This window comes from Oncorhynchus masou, chromosome 24, assembly GCF_036934945.1.
Source record: "Oncorhynchus masou masou isolate Uvic2021 chromosome 24, UVic_Omas_1.1, whole genome shotgun sequence".
Lineage (NCBI taxonomy): Eukaryota > Metazoa > Chordata > Actinopteri > Salmoniformes > Salmonidae > Oncorhynchus > Oncorhynchus masou.
Genome location: NC_088235.1, coordinates 14,074,760 through 14,101,007, shown reverse-complemented (window position 1 = coordinate 14,101,007; position 26,248 = coordinate 14,074,760). Strand labels below are relative to the sequence as shown.

Sequence of the window (26,248 nt, the reverse complement as noted above, 5' to 3'; positions counted from 1 at the left end):
TACAATAATCTCCTGAACCTGAACTCTTAGCACCCCGCTACAATAATCTCCTGAATCTGAACTCTCTTAGCACCCCTCTACAATAATCTCCTGAACCTGAACTCTCTTAGCAGCCCTCTACAATAATCTCCTGAATCTGAACTCTCTTAGCACCCCTCTACAATAATCTCCTGAACCTGAACTCTCTTAGCAGCCCTGGTAATCAATCAACATGTGTATTGAAACTGAGGAATCCTAAAGCGGCTATCAGAGAAACTCAAAGTTTGTTCTTTATACAAATGGAGGAGAAACAATGATATGCAGAATTTATGCAGATACCCTGCCAGGATGAATAGGTAGAGAGAAATGACTCTAAGCAACATCAACCAGCAAACCACCCGAGACCAGCAAAAAGCATGTTTAAGCTTTTCTGCTGTATGTGCTTTGTCGAATCTCATTTGACAAATAATGAAGTGCAAGTTTCTGTACACATTCACCACACTGTCACAGTACAGCAGTAGAAGCCTGTACCAGCAGGCCTGGGTTCAAATACTATTTTAAATCATCCTAAATACTTAAAACTGTGATTGACTAAGCTTGTCTGTTGTGATGGAATCAAAAGAAAAGTACAGAAAGTGCAAAGCCCCTCCACCTGGCACTAGTCCAGGTAGACTACACTACAAACACTCAACGTATTTCAAAGGCTTCCAATAGTACTTGAACCCATGTCTATGTATCAGTTCCCTGGATTAGGGAGGCACTATAGCACTATATTTCAAAGGTAGTGTACTATATAGGAAATAGGGTTCCATTTGGGACTCATACCACCTCAGATCACTATAACATGAGAAATGACAACAACAATATTGCATGACGCTGATATATTATTGAAATATAAAAAGGGATCAATTGAAATGAATCTCCATGATTAAAATCACCCTGTAATGAAACAGACATCACTGCATTACCAGTATGAGTTTAATGATCAATATGCCTGGAACACATTATCTGATCTCAAATGGCACCCTATTCATTGTGTAGTCCACTACTTGGTCAAAAGTAATGCACTATATACTGTAGGGAGTAGAGTGCCATTTGGGACGAACAACCGTTTTGGGTAAATTCATGTTGCGGCAATGTGTTCACAAATGAATTCTTAACCTCTGTAGTGGCAATATCATTCACAAAACACTATTGTGCTTACAGAATTAAAATAAATAACTTCATACATTAAATAAATCTATGATTGTTACAAATTAGACTCCAGTACAGTGTTGATCAAGCCACTCAGACATCAGAAATCGTATGCCAGAAACAGTAAATCTGAATGTATTATTTTATTTGGAAAGGAAAACAATGTGCTTGAAGAGGTGTGTGTATATGTAAATGTCAACAAGTGTCCCTACCCAACAAGGCCTGCGTCCCTGCACGACAAGGCCTGCGTCCCTGCACGACAAGGCCTGCGTCCCTGCACGACAAGGCCTGCGTCCCTGCACGACACGGCCTGCGTCCCTGCACGACAAGGCCTGCGTCCCTGCACGACAAGGCCTGCGTCCCTGCACGACAAGGCCTGCGTCCCTGCACGACAAGGCCTGCGTCCCTGCACGACAAGGCCTGCGTCCCTGCACGACAAGGCCTGCTTCCCTGCACGACAAGGCCTGCGTCCCTGCACGACAAGGCCTGCGTCCCTGCACGACACTGCCTGCGTCCCTGCACGACACGGCCTGCGTCCCTGCACGACACGGCCTGCGTCCCTGCACGACAAGGCCTGCGTCCCTGCACGACACGGCCTGCGTCCCTGCACGACAAGGCCTGCGTCCCTGCACGACAAGGCCTGCGTCCCTGCACGACAAGGCCTGTGTCCCAAATGATACCCTATTTCATGTTTATTTCTTATTGGCCCTAGTCAAAAGTATTGCACAAGATAGGGAACAGGGCACACACAGCTTGTGGTGGTCCATTATTATATTATAACTGTAGAATAAGAGTCATCGCCAGCTGACCAGCAATATTCAAAAGACAACATAGATGCAGTGGAAGATGGTAAAAAATCTATTTAAATTGCAAATGGGGCCCTCATGCCGTACATCAAAATAACATTACATTAGTGTACCTCAGGTCCATTTGGCTTTCTTATTCTGTTGACCATTAAAAACACCCAGACATTATGGCTGCTCTCATCTGTTGGTTGAATTTCATATGATTGTTTTCTACTGAGGCTTGTAAAATGTAAACACCTTTATGAAAATGACTACATTATTGCAGCATGAGGTACATTATAAAGAACTTGTTACCGTGCATCCGTGACGCACAGGTGTGTCTTAAGTATGTGTGTATTTAATTGGTCTGTAAAGCATGGATGAAGGTGTAGAAGCTGAAATGGTTTGTATAAAGCATGGATGAAGGCGTAGATGCTGAAACTGTTTGTAAAGCATGGATGAAGGCGTAGATGCTGAAACTGATTGTAAAGCATGGATGAAGGTGTAGAAGCTGAAACTGTTTGTAAAGCATGGATGAAGGTGTAGATGCTGAAACGGTTTGTAAAGCATGGATGAAGGCGTAGATGCTGAAACTGATTGTAAAGCATGGATGAAGGCATAGATGCTGAAACTGATTGTAAAGCATGGATGAAGGCGTAGATGCTGAAACTGATTGTAAAGCATGGATGAAGGCGTAGATGCTGAAACTGATTGTAAAGCATGGATGAAGGCATAGATGCTGAAACGGTTTGTAAAACATGGATGAAGGCGTAGATGCTGAAACTGTTTGTAAAGCATGGATGAAGGCGTAGATGCTGAAACTGTTTGTAAAGCATGGATGAAGGTGTAGAAGCTGAAACTGTTTGTAAAGCATGGATGAAGGCGTAGATGCTGAAACTGTTTGTAAAGCATGGATGAAGGTGTAGATGCTGAAACGGTTTGTAGAACATGGATGAAGGTGTAGAAATTGAAATGTGGGTTTTGTTGAGTACTTTCACCTTCTGTATTCTTTCAAGCATGAATTCAATGCAGCATATTCTCAGCCTCATTGGTTTAAACATTTTTATGGTTTGTGGGTGAGTACATTTTGAACTCTGTAGATATATATTTTTTTAATCTCCAGCACCAGCCACCATTCATTCTCGTCCCTCAAACTCCCTCAATTTAAATGATAAAGAAGCGCCTGAACCCTTTTGGAAAAGCATAACGTCAATTTGTCCTTGTTCCCTGAAATCCCACAAAAATATAAGTATATCCATGTGTTTTTTTTACATTTGGAGATAGCACAATAGAGATGCTGACGGAGATAGACATCGGAAGCATGGTTGTGAAAATTGTGTTAACCTTGCAGACACCCTTTTTCTGTTACATTTGTTCCATCTATGAGGTAAACATCGCAAGTCACTTATTTAATTCAATTCCCGGAAAACCGGATTAAAACACACCTTAGTCTCTGAATCTGCCGTAGAAATCTGAGCAATAATGGATGTTTTACTGTTTTACTGGGGGTCTGCTTTCCCTCCACTTCAACTTACATATAAATGACAGAGAAGTTTGTTTCATACATTTTCAACCGAAAATTTACGATGATGTATTTCACTTCCGTGTTTTACGCGATAACATTAGGAGATTAGTGATATATTGTTTTCGGGGGCTGCGGGTACTGCACATTGGGCTAAATTGAATGATCTTTTTACAGGTGCAATGCATGTAGAAAGCGTATACTAACAACATTGTCTGTTGGTGTTTATCATATTGGGGTCAATAATGTACATCTGGGAAATGTATTGTGTCATTGTTAAACATTTCTTGTAACCTTCATTAAAACAGAAAGTGACCATTCTATTGTATATTCACTCCATTGTAAGGATGCAAGGATACCAATAATATCAGAGCGGAACTTTGATTTCTATACCACTAAACATACCAACTATTTCCAACATTCATGTCATCACAAAGAACCTATAATTCATTCAATTATAGAATAGATTCTATTCTATTATAGGATCTGTATGCACTTATTGGCCAAATGTTTCATTGTAACATATACGGTGCATTCGAAAAGTACTCAGACCCCTTGACCTTTTCCACATTTTGTTACGTTTCAGCCTTATTCTAAAATTGATAAAATTGTTTTCTTTCCACCTTATCAATCTACACACAACATCCCATAATGACTAAGCAAAAACAGGTTTTAGCAAATGTATAAAAAAGAAAAACTGAAATTATCTATATACATAAGTATTCAGACCCTTCACTCAGTACATTGTTGAAGAACCTTTGGCAGCGATTACAGCCTCGATTCTTCTTGGGGATGATGGGGCCACTCAAGAACATTCAGGGACTTGTCACGAAGCCACTGCATTGTCTTGGCTGTGTGCTTAGGGTCGTTGTACTGTTGGAAGGTGAACCTTCTGAGGTCCTGAGCGCTCTGGAGCAGGTTTTTAAGGATCTCTCTGTACTTTGCTCCATTTATCTTTCCCTCGCTCCTGACTAGTCTCCCAGTCCCTGCCGCTGAAAAACATACCCACAGCATGACGCTGCCACCACCATGCTTCACCATAGGAATGGTGCCAGGTTTCCTCCTGACATGACGCTTGGCATTCAGGCCAAAGAGTTCAATCTTGGTTTCATCTCATAGCCTGAGAGTCTTTTAGGTGCATTTTGGCAAACTCCAAGCAGGCTGTCGTGCCTTTTACTGAGGAGTGGCTTCCGTCTGTCCACTCTATCATAAAGGCCTGATTGGTGGAGTGCTGCAGAAATGGTTGACCTTCTGGAAGGTTCTGGAGGAACTCTGGAGCTCTGTCAGAGTGACCATTGGGTTCTTAGTCACATCCCTGAACAAGGCCCTTTTCCCCTGTTTTCTCAGTTTGGCCAAGTGGCCAGCTCTAGCAAGAGTCTTGGTGGTTCCAAACGTATTCCATTTAAGAATGATGGCAGCTAATGTGTCTTTAGGGACCTTCAATGCTGCAGAAATGTTTTGGTACCCTTCCACAGATCTGTGCCTCAACATGATCCTGTCTCAGAGCTCTACAGACAATTCCTTTGACCTCATGACTTGGTTTATGCTCTGACATGCACTGTCAACTGTGGGACCTTATATAGGCAGGTGTGTGCCCTTTTTTTAACCTTTATTTAACCTGGCAAGTCAGTTAAGAACAAATTCTTATTTTCAATGACGGCCTAGAAACAGTGGGTTAACTGCCTGTTCAGGGGCTGAATGACAGATTTGTACCATGTCAGCTCAGAGACTTGAACTTCATGTCCAATCAATTGAATTTACCACAGGTGGACTCCAATCAAGTTGTAGAAACATCAATGATAACAGGATGCACCTGAGCTTAATTTCGAGTCTCATAGCAACGGGTCTGAACACTTACGTAAATAAGGTATTTCTGTTTTTATTTTTATCCATTTTAGAATAAGGCTGTAATGAATCAAAATGTGGAAAAAGGAAGGGGTCTGAATAGTGTCTTCAGAAAGTAGTCACACCCCTTGACTTTTTCCACATTTTGTTACATTACAGCCTGAAATCAAAAGGGACTAAATGTAAACTTTTGTAATTGGCCAACACACAATACCCCAGAAGTGGAATTATGTTTTTTGACATTTTTGGTATTGTTTTATGATCCGCCGTTTGCTCTTGCGAAAGCAGCAGCTACTCTTCCCGGCGTCCACACAAAACATGACATAATACAGAACATTTAATAGACAAGAGCTCAAGGATAGAACTCCATTACAAAAATGCTCACGTAGCCTTCATATCAATAAATACACACAAACTATAAAGGTCAATAAGTGAGAGGCATTGTGCGATGAGGTGTTGCTTTATTTGTTTTTTGAAAGAAAGACTCTCAGCTTAAATCACTGCCAGGTGACTCAGGGTGTGAAGACTAAATTAGATATTTCCTTATTTCATTTGGTGAAAAAAAGGCGATTCAAAAAAAAAAAAAATAAAGTTTTTTAAATGTGCTAACATATTTAAAACATGCTTTCACTTTACCATTTTTGGGATATTGTGTGTAGATGGATGAGAAAAAAATGCAGACTGTAACAACAACATGTGAAATAAGGGTATGAATACTTTCTGAAGGCACCGTACAGTATAAGGCATGCTGCATGATTTCTATGCTGCTATGCTAGTCAGTAGAGTGCTCACCAAAAGGACAGTGATTTCTATGGTGCTATGCTAGTCAGTAGAGTACTCACCAAAAGGACAGTGATTTCTATGCTGTTATGCTAGTCAGTAGAGTACTCACCAAAAGGACAGTGATTTCTATGGTGCCATGCTAGTCAGTAGAGTGCTCACCAAAAGGACAGTGATTTCTATGGTGCCATGCTAGTCAGTAGAGTGCTCACCAAAAGGACAGTGATTTCTATGCTGCTATGCTAGTCAGTAGAGTGCTCACCAAAAGGACAGTGATTTATATGCTGCTATGCTAGTCAGTAGAGTACTAACCAAAAGGACAGTGATTTCTATGGTGCTATGCTAGTCAGTAGAGTACTCACCAAAAGGACAGTGATTTCTATGCTGCTATGCTAGTCAGTAGAGTACTCACCAAAAGGACAGTGATTTCTATGGTGCTATGCTAGTCAGTAGAGTACTCACCAAAAGGACAGTGTATTCTATTGTGCTATGCTAGTCAGTAGAGTACTCACCAAAAGGACAGTGATTTATATGGTGCTATGCTAGTCAGTAGAGTACTCACCAAAAGGACAGTGATTTATATGGTGCTATGCTAGTCAGTAGAGTACTCACCAAAAGGACAGTGATTTATATGGTGCTATGCTAGTCAGTAGAGTACTCACCAAAAGGACAGTGATTTCTATGGTGCTATGCTAGTCAGTAGAGTACTCACCAAAAGGACAGTGATTTCTATGGTGCTGATTTATATGGTGCTATGCTAGTCAGTAGAGTACTCACCAAAAGGACAGTGATTTATATGGTGCTATGCTAGTCAGTAGAGTACTCACCAAAAGGACAGTGATTTCTATGGTGCTATGCTAGTCAGTAGAGTACTCACCAAAAGGACAGTGATTTATATGGTGCTATGCTAGTCAGTAGAGTACTCACCAAAAGGACAGTGATTTCTATGGTGCTATGCTAGTCAGTAGAGTACTCACCAAAAGGACAGTGATTTATATGGTGCTATGCTAGTCAGTAGAGTACTCACCAAAAGGACAGTGATTTATATGGTGCTATGCTAGTCAGTAGAGTACTCACCAAAAGGACAGTGATTTATATGGTGCTATGCTAGTCAGTAGAGTACTCACCAAAAGGACAGTGATTTATATGGTGCTATGCTAGTCAGTAGAGTACTCATCAAAAGGACAGTGATTTATATGGTGCTATGCTAGTCAGTAGAGTACTCACCAAAAGGACAGTGATTTCTATGCTGCTATGCTAGTCAGTAGAGTACTCACCAAAAGGACAGTGATTTATATGGTGCTATGCTAGTCAGTAGAGTACTCACCAAAAGGACAGTGATTTATATGGTGCTATGCTAGTCAGTAGAGTACTCACCAAAAGGACAGTGATTTATATGGTGCTATGCTAGTCAGTAGAGTACTCACCAAAAGGACAGTGATTTATATGGTGCTATGCTAGTCAGTAGAGTACTCACCAAAAGGACAGTGATTTATATGGTGCTATGCTAGTCAGTAGAGTACTCACCAAAAGGACAGTGATTTATATGGTGCTATGCTAGTCAGTAGAGTACTCACCAAAAGGACAGTGATTTCTATGGTGCTATGCTAGTCAGTAGAGTACTCACCAAAAGGACAGTGATTTATATGGTGCTATGCTAGTCAGTAGAGTACTCACCAAAAGGACAGTGATTTATATGGTGCTATGCTAGTCAGTAGAGTACTCACCAAAAGGACAGTGATTTATATGGTGCTATGCTAGTCAGTAGAGTACTCACCAAAAGGACAGTGGCAGATGTATCCATTCAGCAGATCCATACAGGAACCTCCATTCAAACAAGGCCTTGACCAGCAGTCATTAACATTCTCTGAGCACCATCTCCCTGGAAACACAACAGATGACATTCTGTACATATACCTTCTGGTATACGTTCTGTGGATGCTCTGTGCACATTTCAGTTGGCTTGGTGTACTTTTCTAAGCTTATTGTTGATGTGTTATAATGTAAATACCTTCTATTGTCTGTTCACTCTACGGTGTACTGTATTTGATATGATCATGTTCTGGGCAAATGGTTATACCAGCACCAGTATAATGTGATGTCTGTACGACAAAGTGACTTTCTATATTATAAAAATGCTTCCCAAGTAAAGTAAGGAACATCAGTAATGCTTATTGCCACCTTCACAATCATATGTTGTAACATTATGTAACGCATGTACAACAGCAGAATAAGTACTAAACTCAGCAACAACAACGTCTCACTGTCAACTGCTTTTACTTTCAGCAAACTTAACATGTGTAAATATTTGTATGAACATAACAAGATTCAACAACTGAGACATAAACTGAACAAGTTCCACAGACATGTGACTAACAGAAATGGAATAATGTGTCCCTGAACAAAGGGGGGGGGGTCAAAATCAAAAGTAACAGTCAGTAACTGGTGTGGCCACCAGCTGCATTAAGTACTGCAGTGCATCTCCTCCTCAAAGACTGCACCAGATTTGCCCGTTCTTGCTGTGAGATGTTACCCCACTCTTCCACCAAGGCACCTGCAAGTTCCCAGACATTTCTGGGGGGAATGGCCCTAGTCCTCACCCTTTGATCCAGCAGGTCCCAGGGACCTGGGATTGAGATCCAGGATCTTCGCTGACCATGGCAGAACACTGACATTCCTGTCTTGCAGGAAATCACGCACAGAATGAGCAGCATGGCTGGTGGCATTGTCATGCTGGAGGGTCATGTCAGGATGAGCCTGCAGGAAGGGTACCATGCGGGAGGAGGATGTCTTCCATGTAATGCACAGTGTTGAGAATGCCTGCAATGACAACATGCTCAGTTCGATGATGCTATGGGACCAAATCGATCCCGCTCCAGAGTACAGGCCTCGGTGTAACGCTCATTCCTTCGACGATAAACGCGAATCCGACCATCACCACCCCTGGTGAGACACAACCGTGACTCCTCAGTGAAGAGCACTTTTTGCCAGTCCTGTCTGGTCCAGCGACGGTGGGTTTGTGCCCATAGGCCGATGATGTATGGTGAGGACCTGTCTTACAACAGGCCTACAAGCCCTCAGTCCAGCCTCTCTCAGCCTATTGCGGACAGTCTGAGCACTGGTGTAACTCGGGCAGTTGTTGCCATCCTGTACCTGTCCCGCAGGTGTGATGTTCGGATGCACCGATCCTGTGCAAGTGTTGTTACACGTGGTCTGCCACTGCGAGGACGATCAGCTGTCCGCCCTGTCTCCCTGTAGGCGTCTCACAGTACGTGCAATGTATTGCCCTGGCCACATCTGCAGTCCTCATGCCTCCTTGCAGCATGCCTAAGGCACATTCACGCAGATGAGCAGGGAACCTGGGCATCTTTCTTTTGGTGTTTTTTCCAGAGTCAGTAGAAAGGCCTCTTTAGTGTCCTACGTTTTCATAACCGTGACCTTAATTGCCCACCGTCTGTAAGATGTTAGTGTCTTAACGACCATTCCACAGGTGCATGTAGCATAGGAAACAGTGTTTAAACCCTTTACAATGAAGATCTGTGAAGTTATTTGGATTTTTACAAATTGTCTTTGAAAGACAGGGTCCTGAAAAAGTGACGTTTCTTTTTTTGCTGAGCTTATATTACTTACACTACACAACACACACACACACACACACACACACACACACACACACACGACTTGATAGAATTGTGGCCCCAATTTAGCTTGTCTTCAGGGACCTTTATGGCATTGTGTACACTCCCATGGGGGTACTAGGGAACACAGAGCTCTGCCAAGTGCTGTATTGTAAATCAATGGTTGTACGGCACGAACAACTAATGTCCCTCAGCCAGCAGACTGCTCAGGCTGACCATTCATTATAAACAGAAAACAGAGCATTCTGCTCCATTTCAAGGGTGCCAATATATACTGAACAAAACTATAAATGCAACATGCAACAATTTCAATGATTTTACTGAGTTACAGTTCATATAAGGAATTAATTTGGTCCTAATGTATGGATTTCACATGACTGCGCAGGGGTGCAGCCATGGGTTGGCCTGGGAGGGTATAGGCCCACCCACCGGGGAGTCATGTTAAGAAGCCGGATGGTTAAGAAGCCGGATGTGGAGGCCCTGTGGTGGCATGGTGACAAGTGGTCTGCGGTTGTGAGGCCGGTTTTACGTACTGCCAAATTCTCTAAAACAACGTTGGAGGTGGCTTATGATAGAGAAATTAACATTAAATTCTCTGGCAGCAAATCTGGTGGACATTCCTGCAGTCAGCAGGCCAATTGCACTCTCCCTCAAAACTTGAGAAATCTGTGGCATTGTGTTGTGTTAAAAAACTGCCTATTTAGAGTGACATTTAATTGTCCCCAGCACAAGGTGCACCTGTGTAATGTTAATGCTGTTTAATCAGCTTCTTCTGTCAGGTGGATTATCTTGGCAAAGGAGAACTGCTCACTAACAGGAATGTAAACAAATTTGTGCACCACATTTTAGAGAAATTCCTTTTTTTGTGGGTATCGACAATTTCTGGGATCTTGTATATTTTTTGTTCAGTGAAGTCATCTGTACAAATAGGATATTTTCAAGGGGATGCTTCTATGCCATGTTCTCTTTTTGGTTATCAGGTTGTGATTTTCAAGGTAAGGGAACACAATGTGTTCATTTGTAATTTGGTTGAGGTATTCATTTGACGATTTCAAAGCTACCACGATAAAGGATGACAAATATTAACAACAATGAACTAAGAAAACCCCTGCCGTACACTCTTCATTCATTAAATCAAATCTAAATCACATTCTATTGGTCACATACACATATTTAGCACATGTTATAGCACGTGTAGTGAAATGCTTGTGTTCTTAGCTCAAACAGTGCAATAGCTAGTCAGTTAGTTGGTGCGTTGACCTGAAATCAATTGTTGTATGTTATCACACGTGTGGCAACATACTGTGGGCCTACCTTCAAACCCTGGGGGGCAGTGGCATTGATAGCCTCCGATGACATCCTCACAGGTGGCACCATTGACACACGGGGAGCTCCTACACTCATCCGTCTCCTGCTCACAGTAGCTCCCCTGGAACCCGAGCTCACAGCGACAAGTATAGTTGGATTGTTGGTCTAGACATACGCCGTGCTCAGAGCAGTGGTGTCCAATGCAGTTATCAACGTCCATCTCACAGTAGCTACCGCTGTATCCTCTGGGACAAAGGCAGCTGGTGACAAACAACTCCCATTATAAGATGATATCAGCAGACACAGTTCATAGATACTCTCTGACAAGCCTTAAGATGCATTAAGACTGCCTCGTAATGCATTATAGCTGTCTGTCTTAAGTGAAGTGTTACCAAAACATTTAAGAGAATTTCTAAATGGATCTTAATTCATTTTTTATTTCACCAGGTAGGCCAGTTGAGAACATTCTAGCATCCTAGAGGGAATTGCAAACCAGCAATTGTTAATGGAGTTTCCAATACTTTTTTCTATTCTGTATAACCCCATTGTTGGGGTAACCATCAGAGCAGCGGTTGGCCTAAACATACTGTGTATTTTTATTGAATAGAGGACAGAGAGAAAGACAGGGAAGATGGGAGAGAGGTTTAATGCCAGAATGAATGGCCTGTGACGGACTTGAACCCACACAGACACAGTATATGTGTGTTCTCTGAAGGTAGGAGCCTTAATCAGTAGACTTCCTCAGGCAACACATAGACAATACATAAAACCTGTTACAGTGCCTTCAGAAAGGATTCACAATTGATTAAATCTATTAAAAAAATCTCATCCATCTGCACACAATTCCCCATAATGACAAAGTGAATACATGTTTTTTTTGTTGATTTTGGCAAATTTGTTGAAATTACACACAGATATATATAAGGACGGTGTCAGATTTCACATCCTGCATCTCAGATGACAGCGGAGTGGCATGTGAAGCGGGACAACCAGACCTTTCACGGAGTGCAAAGCCATAATTTACTTTCAATATATTTGCTAAAATAAAATAAACATTTTTTCATTTTGTCATTATGGGGTATTGTGTGTGGTTGGGTAAAAAAAATACTGAAATTTTGAATTCAGGCTGTAACACAACAAAATCAAAGGGACTTAACGTTTTACTAATAAACACATACCACAGCAAACACTTAGCCTTAGAAGGCTTAACGTTTTACTAATAAACACATACAACAGCAAACACTTAGCCTTAGAAGGCTTAACGTTTTACTAATAAACACATACAACAGCAAACACTTAACACTAATAAACACATACAACAGCAAACACTTAGCCTTAGAAGGCTTAACGTTTTACTAATAAACACATACAACAGCAAACACTTAGCCTTAGAAGGCTTAACGTTTTACTAATAAACACATACAACAGCGAAGGCTTAACGTTTTACTAATGTTAAGGGGGCGAGGGGGGGGGTTACAGTTTTTAACTTAGTTTCCTGCAATTCTACACATTTTACCACGGTTAATGCCGTGTTTGTATGCCATCTGAACATTATAACAAAATCAATGGGCCATGACATTTTGGAATTTCAGATTCTCCCTGTCTAGTCTGTTAGTTGTCAAAAAATATATATTGCTCCATTTTCTTTTCTACATAATTTATATCTGGTTTGAGTCTTTAAAGTTGACACTGAAAATGTTTCACCAACCCATTTCACAATTTTGTTATATAATATTATTTGGAGTGATGCTAAATGAATAGAGGGGAAACACTGAATAGTGTATTTGAGACCTTGCCTTTGGCACTCACCTGTAGCCATCAATCTCATCTACACAAGTGGCCCCGTTTTGGCACCAGTGCTGAACACAATCGTTGATGTTTAAGCGGCAGTTACCTCCTGCCCATCCAGGTGCACAGACGCAGGTGTAACTGCTGGCGTTGTTCACGACACAACGTCCTCCGTTGGCACATGGCTGTAGAGAGAGAAGAGAACTGTCACACACATCAATACCTATTCATTTACTCCAAAATGACATGTGAAGACATCACACCATTCACACAACACGTGCTTATTCACTATGTAATACTGTATCTCGGGGACAATACCAAATAACTCAGGCCTTTTGCAAAGCAAATGACATCTTGTTTCTTTTAAAAAGCTGGCAGAATCTTTGATATGATGTGGAGCTAGATTCAATATTGTATTCCATAGCCACATCTCGTTCCTTCTCTCTATTCCATGGTATATGGCATTTTAATTCTCATCAAAGACAGGTTATTGTTATGAGCATAATGTATTGTAATATAATGCATTTCTATATCTCATCGTGATCCACTGGGATGAATACAGTGATTAGGCATAACGCAGACAGTGATTTTCCATCAATACGTAGATAGTGTTTGAGTTTGACAATTTACAGCATAAAATAGATTGTGATTGCTTCAATTAAATTATCTGCAGGGACAACACTTCGCGTGTGTGTGTGTGTGTGCGCACGCGTGTGAGTTCCATGTTCATTTGTCTAACGAGACTAAAATGACCTGATTAATGGCAACAATCCAAACCATTTTACGAGGCAACCATCATCGAGGTGTGACTAATTTGTCAATATGCTTCGCAACGCTCATCCAAATGTATAAAAAGGCTTATAAAACAGAGGACAATGAAGATACTAAAAACTTTAGGATTTTTAAAAATCAATCAGATAGTGACTGAATTATAGAACATAAGACATTGTACTGGCATGGACGAATAATTAATGGAGTTCAGTCATTTTGGTTGGAATTTAGGTATTCAATTTATTATAAAATGTCACTTTTTTCATATAATGCACTTATTTATATACACATTTCCTCAGTATATCAGGTATCTTTGAAATACTTTGTGATAAAATAAAGAAAATTATATGTGCCTCATTTCAATATATACATTGAGGGTATTTGCATTCATTAATAAATTAACATAAAATGGGTATGCTCCTTCTCAAGGCCTACCTGCACCTTCTTGACTGCCTCATTAATTATTCAGTATTGTTGTTGTCACATTCTCTTGCATAATTAAACAATGCCAGCAGCATACCACCCTGCATACCACTGCTGGCTTGCTTCTGAAGCTAATCAGGGTTGGTTCTGGTCAGTCCCTGGATGGGAGACCAGATGCTGCTGGAAGTGGTGTTGGAGGGCCAGTAGGAGGCACTCTTTCCTCTGGTCTAAAAAATATCCCAATGCCCCAGGGCAGTGATTGGGGACACTGCCCTGTGTAGGGTGCCATCTTTTGGATGGGATAATAAACGGGTGTCCTGACTCTCTGAGGTCATTAAAGATCCCATAAGTATGTCAAGGAAGATACCCATGGGATTTAAAATCAAAACGCTTGGCTACACCGATCTAAACATACTTCACATTGTTTGTGAGATCAGATATAATATCACTATCATCCCAGTGTTCCTTCTCGGAAGTTGCTTTCATTTCAGCGCATCTAGTTAGTAAACATTCCAACTGTATTAAATTATTACTATTTTTTAATTCCACAAAACATCAAAACACACCAACTTAAAGTTCTCTTTCTTGTGATGTAACTTTCAAGACGGTTTGTTAAATCCCAGACGAAGAGTTAGCATTTTTATAGATTCAACGGAAAGCCAGTGTAAGCCAAAATAAACTAATTGCACATGCAAGAGTGGAAAAGAATCACCAGAGTAAAATAAAAGCAATCGATTCCACGAGATTTAGGTGCCAAGTGGATTTTGCACTCCTCAAACAGGAAATATATGGCTAGAAAGGAGAGACCCTCAGGTGGGCATGCGCGTTGCTAATATGTAGCTACAGCCTGGGATCTAATAATATTTCATACTTCTTAAATACGTTGAGCATTTGCTTTAGTCTGTATGTAGTGCCAGATGGGCGGGGTTTGCTTTAGTCTGTATGTAGTGCCAGATGGGCGGGGTTTGCTTTAGTCTGTATGTAGTGCCAGATGGGCGGGGTTTGCTTTAGTCTGTATGTAGTGCCAGATGGGCGGGGTTTGCTTTAGTCTGTATGTAGTGCCAGATGGGCGGGGTTTGCTTTTGTCTGTATGCAGTGCCAGATGGGCAGGCTTTGCTTTTGTCTGTATGTAGTTGCAGATGGGCTGGGTTTGCTTTTGTCTGTATGTAGTGCCAGATGGGCGGGGTTTGCTTTTGTCTGTATGTAGTGCCAGATGGGCGGGGTTTGCTTTAGTCTGTCTGTAGTGCCAGATGGGCGGGGTTTGCTTTAGTCTGTCTGTAGTGCCAGATGGACGGGGTTAACATGCTCAATCAAGCCCAGATCCAGTATTTTAAATGATTTCAAATGGTATTTGAACCCAGATTTGTACTGTGCGCCAATTAGTTTGCTGGGGTTTGTTTGTTCAGCTGGGGGCAAATCCTACATTTAATTTAAGACAAATGTTCAAGTAGTCATGCATTGATGTCAATGGGAGATTAAGTGAAAATGTAATTTAAATGGAAGTTAGGATTAACCCCACGTTCTGCACAAAAAAAGTGTTGTTTTACCCACTTGTATGTTCGGTGGGCACAGCAGGCGACATGTGTACTTCAGTCCATCAGGCAGATCCAGACAATGTGTGTTTCTAGGGCATGTGGTGTTGGGTAGGGTACAGGCATCTACATCCACCTCACACTTCTGGCCCAGAAATCCTGCAAGGAAGCAGCGAAACAGACTCATTATCATCAACATTGAGAATAGCCACTGAGTAAAACTCAGCTGACCGGTAAAATGAGAAGGGAACAGACTTTGCAATTTTCCCCAAACAAGAAGTACAATAGGATGAAGTGTTTGTGAGGAGAAACAAAGATCTTCTGACTGATAACATTAACTGTAACTTCTAGGGTTGGTTTCCCAGACACAGATTAAGATCCTGGACTTAAAAGCATATTCAATGGATCATTTCCATGTTTTTTTTTATCTAGGACTAGGCTTAAAGGTGCAATATGCAGAAATCGCTCTGCCATTTCCTGGTTGCAAAAATTCTAATAGTTCACCTAATTTCATTGTATCATCTAAAACGCTGTGAAATATATTTTCAATAACCAAAAATATAGTATTTTGTGCTGTTTTAAAATGGTGCACAAAACCGAAAGAAAAAGCCGCAGAAATTAAACTTTAGTATGGCAGGCATAGAAATAACACAAATGGAACAGATTTATTAGACTTACTTTCAATGAGAATGACTGATCTATAACTCGCATTTCTATGTGAATTTGGTCAGGTCACCCAAAAAGACACATATTGCAGCTTTAATCTGGGTCCTGGAAACTGTCTTGTGATGTAACAAACCAGGTAGTACTTGACTGTAGACTGAGTGTAAAGCCTTTTCACGACTGATCATGTCCTGCCAGAGATCCTGGTCTAAGGACAACTCGTTCAGAATAACCTGCCCCATCTCTGGTCTTAAAGATGAACACCAGACCTGCGTCCCAAAAGGCACCCTATTCCCCATATAAAGCACTACTTTTGACCAGAGCTCTATATATAGGTAACAGGATGCCATTTGGGACGCATTCCATGTATTGCTATGGATGGATGATGGTGAAGTGGGTCGTGTTCAATTCCATTTAAATTCTGTCAATTCAGGATGTAATCAGAAATTACAACGATCTACTTTGATTTCTTAATGAGGAAGAAATGGAATTTGGTTTTGAATTTCCGTTTCCATCCTGAATTGACTGAATTGAAATGGAAGTGACCCCGACTCTGGTGGACGGTGTGATGGGGACAATGCTCTGATTGAAAGTGCAGCATCATCTGGCAGCCCAGCATAAACTCTGCCCTGCATGCCAGTCACACACACACACCCTCTCGTCTCTAGGGTGGTACATCTCCATCAGACTGCATCAGGGAATGTAAATTCAGCCTCAGCCGGTCGAGACGAATAAACAATTACTGCAGAATCATATTAATACAGGAGTCGAATGCCCCATGAAAGGAGAGAGTATTCCATATCACAATATTGACATAATTCTCCTGCAGTAATGAGCTTTGGCAATGAGCCGAGTGATTTGCTCAGCTGTCAGTCAAAGGACACTGTCCAAAAGGCACCCTATTCCCTTTATAGTGCACTTCTTTTGACCAGGACCCATAGAACTGGTCAAAAGAAGTGCACTATATAGGAAATAAGGTTCCATTTGGGATGCATCCAATGGCTTGTTTGGGGCTGGGATGGATAGGTCCCTCTCTTAGTGAAACTGAATGTGAGGGGGCACAACATAAATACCTGGTGGACACCTGCATTTGTAGAAGCCAACAGAGTCCAAGCATGTCCCATTGTGCAGACAGGGGTTGGAGAAACACTGGTTAATTTCTGTCTCACAGTGGGGTCCTGAAAGACAAGAGGAAGGTGTAGTAGTGACTGATTACACTGTGTTTAATTAGTTTATGTAGGCATTTCAATTAACCCCAAATGTAAATGGACTCAATGATTCAACATTGGGATTGTAAATTCCCCCTTACAATTCTGAGGGAACATTCCAAAGTTGTGTAGTTTTATAAACAGTGTAGCATTTCATTCTTTTCATTTCTCTTTAATAATTACAAATACTGGAAAAACAGCAGGAAAAACTATTTTCAAAAGCTATTATGCCACTCAACATTAAAATGCACAAGAATCTTAAACTGTGAAACACAAAAGCCAGTGTCTCACAGTGGTCTATCATGTTCCAAGTCTAGTTTAAATATAGATGGTGATTCTCACAGTGCTCTCTCTTGTTCAAGTCTAGTTTAAATCTAGATGGTGATTCTCACAGTGCTCTCTCTTGTTCAAGTCTAGTTTAAATCTAGATGGTGATTCTCACAGTGCTCTCTCTTGTTCAAGTCTAGTTTAAATCTAGATGGTGATTCTCACAGTGCTCTCTCATGTTCCAAGTCTAGTTTAAATCTAGATGGTGATTCTCACAGCGCTCTCTCATGTTCAAGTCTAGTTTAAATCTAGCTCCGTTATAACCTTCCTACGTAATGCATCTAGATGGTGATTTAATCGTTCTACTGTGATTTAATCGTTAAGCTCCTACCATACAGGGGATTTGTCTCAGATGTGACTGTGGAAGTGATTTATCATCAACATCAAATCAAATTTTATTTGTCACATACACATGGTTAGCAGATGTTAATGCGAGTGTAGCGAAATGCTTGTGCTTCTAGTTCCGACAATGCAGTAATAACCAACGAGTAATCTCGCTAACAATTCCAAAACTACTACCTTATACACTCAAGTGTAAAGGGATAAAGAATATGTACATAAAGATATATGAATGAGTGATGGTACAGAGCAGCATAGGCAAGATGCAGTAGATGGTATTGAATACAATATATACATATGAGATGAGTATGTAAACAAAGTGGCATAGTTAAAGTGGCTAGTGATACATGTATTACATAAAGATGCAGTAGATGATATAGAGTACAGTATATACGTATACATTAAAGATGAATAATGTAGGGTATGTAAACATTATATTAAGTAGCATTGTTTAAAGTGGCAAGTGATATATTTTACATCAATTCCCATCAATTTCCATTATTAAAGTGGCTGGAGTTGAGTCAGTGTGTTGGCAGCAGCCACTCAATGTTAGTGGTGGCTGTTTAACAGTCTGATGGCCTTGAGATAGAAGCTGTTTTTCAGTCTTTCGGTCCCAGCTTTGATGCACCTGTACTGACCTCGCCTTCTGGATGATAGTGGGGTGAACAGGCAGTGGCTCGGGTGGTTGTTATCCTTGATGATCTTTATGGCCTTCCTGTGACATCGGGTGGTGTAGGTGTCCTGGAGGGCAGGTAGTTTGCCCCCAGTGATGCATTGTGCAGACCTCACTTCCCTCTGGAGAGCCTTACGGTTGTGGGCGGAGCAGTTGCCGTACCAGGCGGTGATACAGCCCGACAGGATGCTCTCGATTGTGCATCTGTAGAAGTTTGTGAGTGCTTTTGGTGACAAGCCGAATTTCTTCAGCTTCCTGAGGTTGAAGAGGCGCTGCTGCACCTTCTTCACGATACTGTCTGTGTGGGTGGACCAATTCAGTTTGTCTGTGATGTGTACGCCGAGGAACTTAAAACTTACTACCCTCTCCAATACTGTTCCATCGATGTGGATAGGGGGGTGTTCCCTCTGCTGTTTCCTGAAGTCCACAATCATCTCCTTAGTTTTGTTGACGTTGAGTGTGAGGTTATTTTCCTGACACCACACTCCGAGGGCCCTCACCTCCTCCCTGTAGGCCGTCTTGTCGTTGTTGGTAATCAAGCCTACCACTGTTGTGTCGTCCGCAAACTTGATGATTGAGTTGGAGGCGTGCGTGGCCACACAGTCGTGGGTGAACAGGGAGTACAGGAGAGGGCTCAGAACGCACCCTTGTGGGGCCCCAGTGTTGAGGATCAGCGGGGTGGAGATGTTGTTACCTACCCTCACCACCTGGGGGCGGCCCGTCAGGAAGTCCAGTACCCAGTTGCACAGGGCGGGGTCGAGACCCAGGGTCTCGAGCTTGATGACGAGTTTGGAGGGTACTATGGTGTTAAATGCTGAGCTGTAGTCGATGAACAGCATTCTCACATCCGTTCATCAATAACGGCAAATACAGTACATGTAGTAGAAGCCCCTCTTGAAAGAGTCAAACTCAGGATATATCCCATGACACCCTATTCCCTATATAGTGCGCTACTTCTGACCAGAGCCCTATGGGATCCACTATGGGCCCTGGTCAAAATAAGTGCACTATCAAGGGAATTCGGTATAATTTGGGACGAAGCCTCAGTCTACTGTACAGCAGACCTACTGTGATTAATATCACAATGTTCTTTCTGTTGGTATATATTATATATATAAATATATATATATATATAAATGCCACATTGTGCAACTACAAATTGTACAAATCCATCCCAACAGCGATGTGCAACGATATCTGTGTATGTATTGTACAGGTAGTACTCTCAATGGGTGGGGGGGTCATTCTTCATGGAGGATGGAAGATGAAACATGACCCAAGAAATAACCAACATAAATATTGGTTTACTGCAAAGGAACTCGCTATCTGATTATTAAGTAATGCATTTCAGTGTGTGCATTTCTTTTTTTTACCATGGGAGACAGAATACATCAAGTCAACTCTCTGCTACTCTTCATTATTTTTGTCATAAACAGAGCAGAAGACACATTTCTGATGTAACGGTTGGACAAATAAAGTTGTATTGTACAACACAGTCCCTCAAAACGTCTGTAGCCTTCAATAGAGCCACATGGAATAGAACCAAGAACGTTACAGTACCGTCCAGCTGCCTTAGCCTGAGTGGCAGTCTGCTTGTCATCCATAAGGAGGTGGAGAGAGAGAGCAGAAACAGGCTGGCTCCCAGGTTAAAACCCACAGAGGAAGAAGAATTGGTCTGTTGGGGTGATGATGATGAATGTGAGTCGGTCAGATAAACTGGTCTTTGAAAGGTCAGGTAAACTGGTCATTGAAAGGTCAGGTAAACTGGTCATTGAAAGGTCAGGTAAAATGGTTATTGAAAGGTCAGGTAAACTGGTCATTGAAAGGTCAGGTAAACTGGTCATTGAAAGGTCAAGTTGAAACGTCAAGTAAACTGGTTATTGAAAGGTCAGGTTGAAAGGTGAGGTGAAGTGGTCATTGAAAGGTCACAGTGAGAGGGTAGCTGATATACACTGCTCAAAAAAATAAAGGGAACACTAAAATAACACATTCCGAAATCTGAATGAATTAAATATTCTTATTAAATACTTTTGTCTTTACATAGTTGAATGTGCTGACAACAAAATCACACAAAAATGATCAATGGAAATCAAATTTATCAACCCATGGAGGTCTGGATTTGGAGTCACACTCAAAATCAAAGTGGAAAACCACACTACAGGCTGATCCAACTTTGATGTAATGTCCTTAAAACAAGTCAAAATGAGGCTCATTAGTGTGTGTGGCCTCCACGTGCCTGTATGACCTCCCTACAATGCCTGGGCATGCTCCTGATGAGGTGGCGGATGGTCTCTTGAGGGATCTCCTCCCAGACCTGGACTAAAGCATCCAGCAACTCCTGGACAGTCTGTGGTGCAACGTCGCGTTGGTGGATGGAGCGAGACATGATGTCCCAGATGTGCTCAATTGGATTCAGGTCTGGGGAACGGGCGGTCCATAGCATCAATGCCTTCCTCTTGCAGGAACTGCTGACACACTCCAGCCACATGAGGTCTAGCATTGTCTTGCATTAGGAGGAACCCAGGCCCAACCGCACCAGCATATGGTCTCACAAGGGGTCTGAGGATCTCATCTCGGTACCTAATGGCAGTCAGGCTACCTCTGGCGAGCACATGGAGGGCTGTGCGGCCCCCCAAAGAAATGCCACCCCACACCATGACTGACCCACCACTAAACCGGTCATGCTGGAGGATGTTGCAGGCAGCAGAATGTTCTCCACGGCGTCTCCAGACTGTCACATGTGCTCAGTGTGAACCTACTTTCATCTGTGAAGAGCACAGGGCGCCAGTGGCGAATTTGCCAATCTTGGTGTTCTCTGTCAAATTAAAAACGTCCTGCATGGTGTTGGGCTGTAAGCACAACCCCCACCTGTGGACGTCGGGCCCTCATACCACCCTCATGGAGTCTGTTTCTGACCGTTTGAGCAGACACATGCACATTTGTGGCCTGCTGGAGGTCATTTTGCAGGGCTCTGGCAGTGCTCCTCCTGCTCCTCCTTGCACAAAGGCGGAGGTAGCGGTCCTGCTGCTGGGTTGTTTCCCTCCTACGGCCTCCTCCACGTCTCCTGGTAGCGCCTCCATGCTCTGGACACTATGCTGACAGACACAGCAAACCTTCTTGCCACATCTCGCATTGATGTCCCATCCTGGATGAGCTGCACTACCTGAGCCACTTGTGTGGGTTGTAGACTCCGTCTCATGCTACCACTAGAGTGAAAGCACCGCCAGCATTCAAAAGTGACCAAAACATCAGCCAGGAAGCATAGGAACTGAGAAGTGGTCTGTGGTCCCCACCTGCAGAACCACTCCTTTTATTGGGGGTGTTTTTCTAATTGCCTATAATTTCCACCTGTTGTCTATTCCATTTGCACAACAGCATGTGAAATTTATTGTCAATCAGTGTTGCTTCCTAAGTGGACAGTTTGATTTCAAGGAAGTGTGATTGACTTGGAGTTACATTGTGTTGTTTAAGTGTTCCCTTTATTTTTTTGAGCAGTGTAGAAGCCAGGATATAACCAGGGGGATGAGTCTCCAAATGGCACTGATCCCTATATAGTTCACTACTGTTGACAGATAAAAGCAGAAAGTGATGAGAAGCCCCCTGAGATGAAGGAACATAAAAGGTAAAATGGGAATATAATTGGACATGGAAGTAAATGCAGGTCGTTCAAGTCAAGTAGAGAGAAATGTACAGGAGTGGTATAAGAAGGAAATAAGCGCTCCTACGAACGTATCAGTCTGTCTGTCTTGTACTGTTAATATCATGTCATATGGATTAGGAATGGGCACGCTTATTTGAATATTCAAATATCCGAACGGACGTTAGTAGTAGTACTCAAACATTTTGCAGGTCTATTTTATCCAGAAAAAGCGTATTTTTAATTAAATTATCCTTGTGACAGAGTTACATAGAAATTATATAAACATGACATTTGAAAGTCTTAATTTAATAAAACAAACTTTGAATGTAGTTTTTATGACGATGCATTGAGCTACTACTACACATTTAGTCCTCCAGTCAGCCCTGACAAGGGTATGCTATTAACCCCTCTTTAAATAGAGATTACAGACACACACCTAACCGAGGGCCTGACACAGATCAACGCTAAACACTCAGAAATATTATTTGTACTATTCTAATAGTGAAATTACTTCCCATTTCCATCCCTAATATGGATAACAATAGTATGTTGTGTTAGGCTATGTTATGTCCCATATAAATCTTGGTTAACCCAGAACTAAAATCTCACTTAATGTTTACTTCGTCTGTCCACTAGATATGTCAATATATAATGAACAAAAATATGAACTAAAAATGTAAAGTGTTGGTCCCATGTTTCATGAGCTGAAATAAAACATCCCAGAAATATTCCATACTCACAAAAAGCTTATTTCTCTCAAATGTTGTGCACAAATGTGTTTACATCCCTGTTAGTGAGCATTTCTCCCTTGCCAAAATATTTCATCCACCTGACAGGTGTGGCATATCAAGAAGCTGATGAAACAGCATGATCATTACACAGGTGCACTTTGTGCTTGGGACAATACAATGCCACTCCAAAATGTGCAGTATCTTCACACAACACAATGCCACAGATGTCTCAAATTTTGAGGGACTACAGGAATATCCACCAGAGGTGTTGCCAGAGAATTGAATGTTCAATTCTCTACCATAAGCCGCCTCCAACATAATTTTTTAGAATTTGGCAGTACATTGAGACCAGGCACCTGGACAGCTGATGAAACTGAGGAGTATTTCTGTCTGTAATAAAGCCCTTTTGTGGGGTAAAACTCATTCTGATTGGCAGGTCCTGGCTCCCCAGTGGGTGGGCCTGGCTCCCAAGTGGGTGGGCCTGGGAGGGCACTGGTAGTATAGAACAAATCAATATTTTATTTTTTATTTAAGCTTTATTTAACTAGGCAAGTCAGTTCAGAATAAATTCTTACTTTTAATTACGGCCTACACCGGCCAAACCCGGACGACGCTGGGCCAATTGTGCGCCACCCTATGGGACTCCCAACCACGGCCAGATGTGATACAGCCTGGATCTCTCTCAGTAACCATGGTAATGCTCCCCTGAATATTTCCAAAATTCCCATTATGAGCATTTACCTAGTTAAGTAAATAATCCTCAAAACCACCTCAAAATGTATTCATGAAATATCATAAATACCTTCGATACTGAAACATGAAGGTCATGTAGCAAACCATGAACCGTCAATGAGGAATAAACTTGGAAATGGTTCAGGGTGAATGTTTGTGATTACTTCATTGTTACACATTGGGATTAATTTCCCCTTTCTAAAGCTCCAGGTTAGGTGAAGTGGATAACGATGTGTGCATCGCAGATGAAATATGCAATGGAAACCAATTAAAATAGGATTATATCTTTCTGCAGAGCAAACTTAATTACTAATGTACCATGAACTTTATACATTAGCGTAGGAACGCTCACAGAAAAGCATGCACGTAAAGGATATTGAGATGAATGAGAGAAAGAGGCATTAACCAGATCTGGGTTCAAATAGTATTCAACATATTAAACATTGCTTTAGCCTGCCTGGAGTGGGGGTGCCTGTTATGCAGGGTTTTGGTTTGCACTTTTGAGACTTTCCTGATGGTTCCATCACAGCAGGCAAGTCCAATCAAGCACAGATAGAGTATTTGAAATGATTTTGAATAGTATTTGAACCCAAGAACCCAGACAATAGCATTAAGAACTGAGATTTGTGTGTGTGTGTGTGTGTGTGTGTGTGTGTGTGTGTGTGTGTGTGTGTGTGTGTGTGTGTGTGTGTGTGTGTGTGTGTGTGTGTGTGTGTGTGTGTGTGTGTGTGTGTGTGTGTGTGTGTGTGTATGTGCGTGCGACCATGTGGATCACAATTCTTCATTGACGCATCATGGCGAGAGAGAGCACAGCAAGGTTCAATGTATGTTCCAAAATGGCACTCTATTCCCTATATAGTGCACTGCTTTTGACGAGGGCCCTATGCGCCCTGGTCAAAAGTAGTGCACTATAAAGGGAATGTGATGCCATTTGGGACACACTTCAAACTCAGATCTCCAGCACCATGTAGCCAGCTCATAAATACCCAGAGAGGACTTGGCTGGTGTCAGTAATTGGCTCATATACTGCAGTTCTTGGGCACCGTCCAAGGCCAAAGCAACACACTATGCAAACCTTTGCAAAAATGATAAAATAATGATAAATTGTCTTTTCAGAAAGAACACCACCGCCAAAGAAGCCCTCTGCTTAATGATACATTTCTTACTGTACAGCATGGGTCGTCGGCAACAGGCGGCCCGCGGGACAAAACCAGTGTAATGAAGGTATGAAATGATTGCTATTTTCAAATACAATCTCTTTTTGGGCTTAGTTGGGGTCAATCTGCAGTGTACAAATGATTATGAGGTTGATGAAGCACAGCTTTAGATTTCCTACATTATTATTATATTTATGTTATTCTAGCACTTAAACGATTTAATCTATAAAACACAAAACCAACTTTAAAACACAGATTGAAAAAATATTTGTGATAGCATTTATACTTTTTGTACTACAACAATATATTAATGAGTTCCCAATGCGTTTAATGGCAACAACAAAAAAAGGTCCATAGACTTTTAAAGATTCTAGAATCTAGACCCATCTCCTCTTTCACCGTTTAAGCAATCAACCCCAAAACAACGTTGAGATGTTCAGACTGCCGCTACTTAGATTTCCTGTCTCGCGATTTTTTATACTATGTACAGTATCCTTTCTGAACTATACCGATTTTAAATGTGCGTAAAATAACATGAATGAGAACCATAGGTATACAGAAGTAGCTTTTTAAAATGCTCCTGCTCCTTGGCCAGTTACGCTTCATGATCAACTTCAAAACATTCATCTTCAAACTCTTTAAAATCTTTATCAACTATAACTACACTGAACAAAAATATAAACACAACATTCAACAATTTCAAAGATTTTACTGAGTTACTGTTCATATAATGTTCACAAAATTGACATCAGAAAACCGCTCGCCCACACAGCGCCATACACGCTGTCTGCCATCTGCCCGGTACAGATGAAGCCAGGATTCATCCGTGAAGAGCACATTTCTCCAGCGTGCCAGTGGCCACTGAAAGTGAGCATTTGCCTACTGAAGTTGGTTACGTCGCCGAACTGTAGTTCGATGAGCACGCAGGTGCGCTTCCCTGAGACGGTTTCTGACAGTTTGTGCAGAAATTCTTCAGTTGTGCAAACCCACACTTTCATCAGCTGTCCAGGTGGCTGGTCTCAAGACGATCGATCCCGCAGGGGAAGAAGCCGGATGTGGAGGTCCTGAGCTGGCGTGGTTACACGACGTCTGTGGTTGTGAGGCCGGTTGGGCGTACTCCCAAATTCTCTAAAACAACGAAGATTATGGTAGAGAAATCAACATTAAATTCTCTGGCAACAGCTCTGGTGGACATTGCTGCAGTCAGCATGCC

The 26,248-nt window shown here is 41.8% G+C and overlaps 1 protein-coding gene across 1 annotated transcript in view; it reads right to left on the bottom strand.

The window, feature by feature from the left end:
* The window catches only part of eys (eyes shut homolog), a 275,926-nt gene that overhangs the window by 199,870 nt on the left and 49,808 nt on the right, over positions 1–26,248 (bottom strand). The window contains exons 7-11 of the mRNA XM_064936327.1: positions 17,302–17,406; positions 15,585–15,724; positions 12,861–13,024; positions 11,058–11,311; positions 7,883–7,987 (exon numbers count right to left, since the gene is read on the bottom strand). Coding sequence (XP_064792399.1) covers positions 7,883–7,987; positions 11,058–11,311; positions 12,861–13,024; positions 15,585–15,724; positions 17,302–17,406 — 768 coding nt within the window. The remainder of the gene's footprint in view (positions 1–7,882; positions 7,988–11,057; positions 11,312–12,860; positions 13,025–15,584; positions 15,725–17,301; positions 17,407–26,248) is intronic.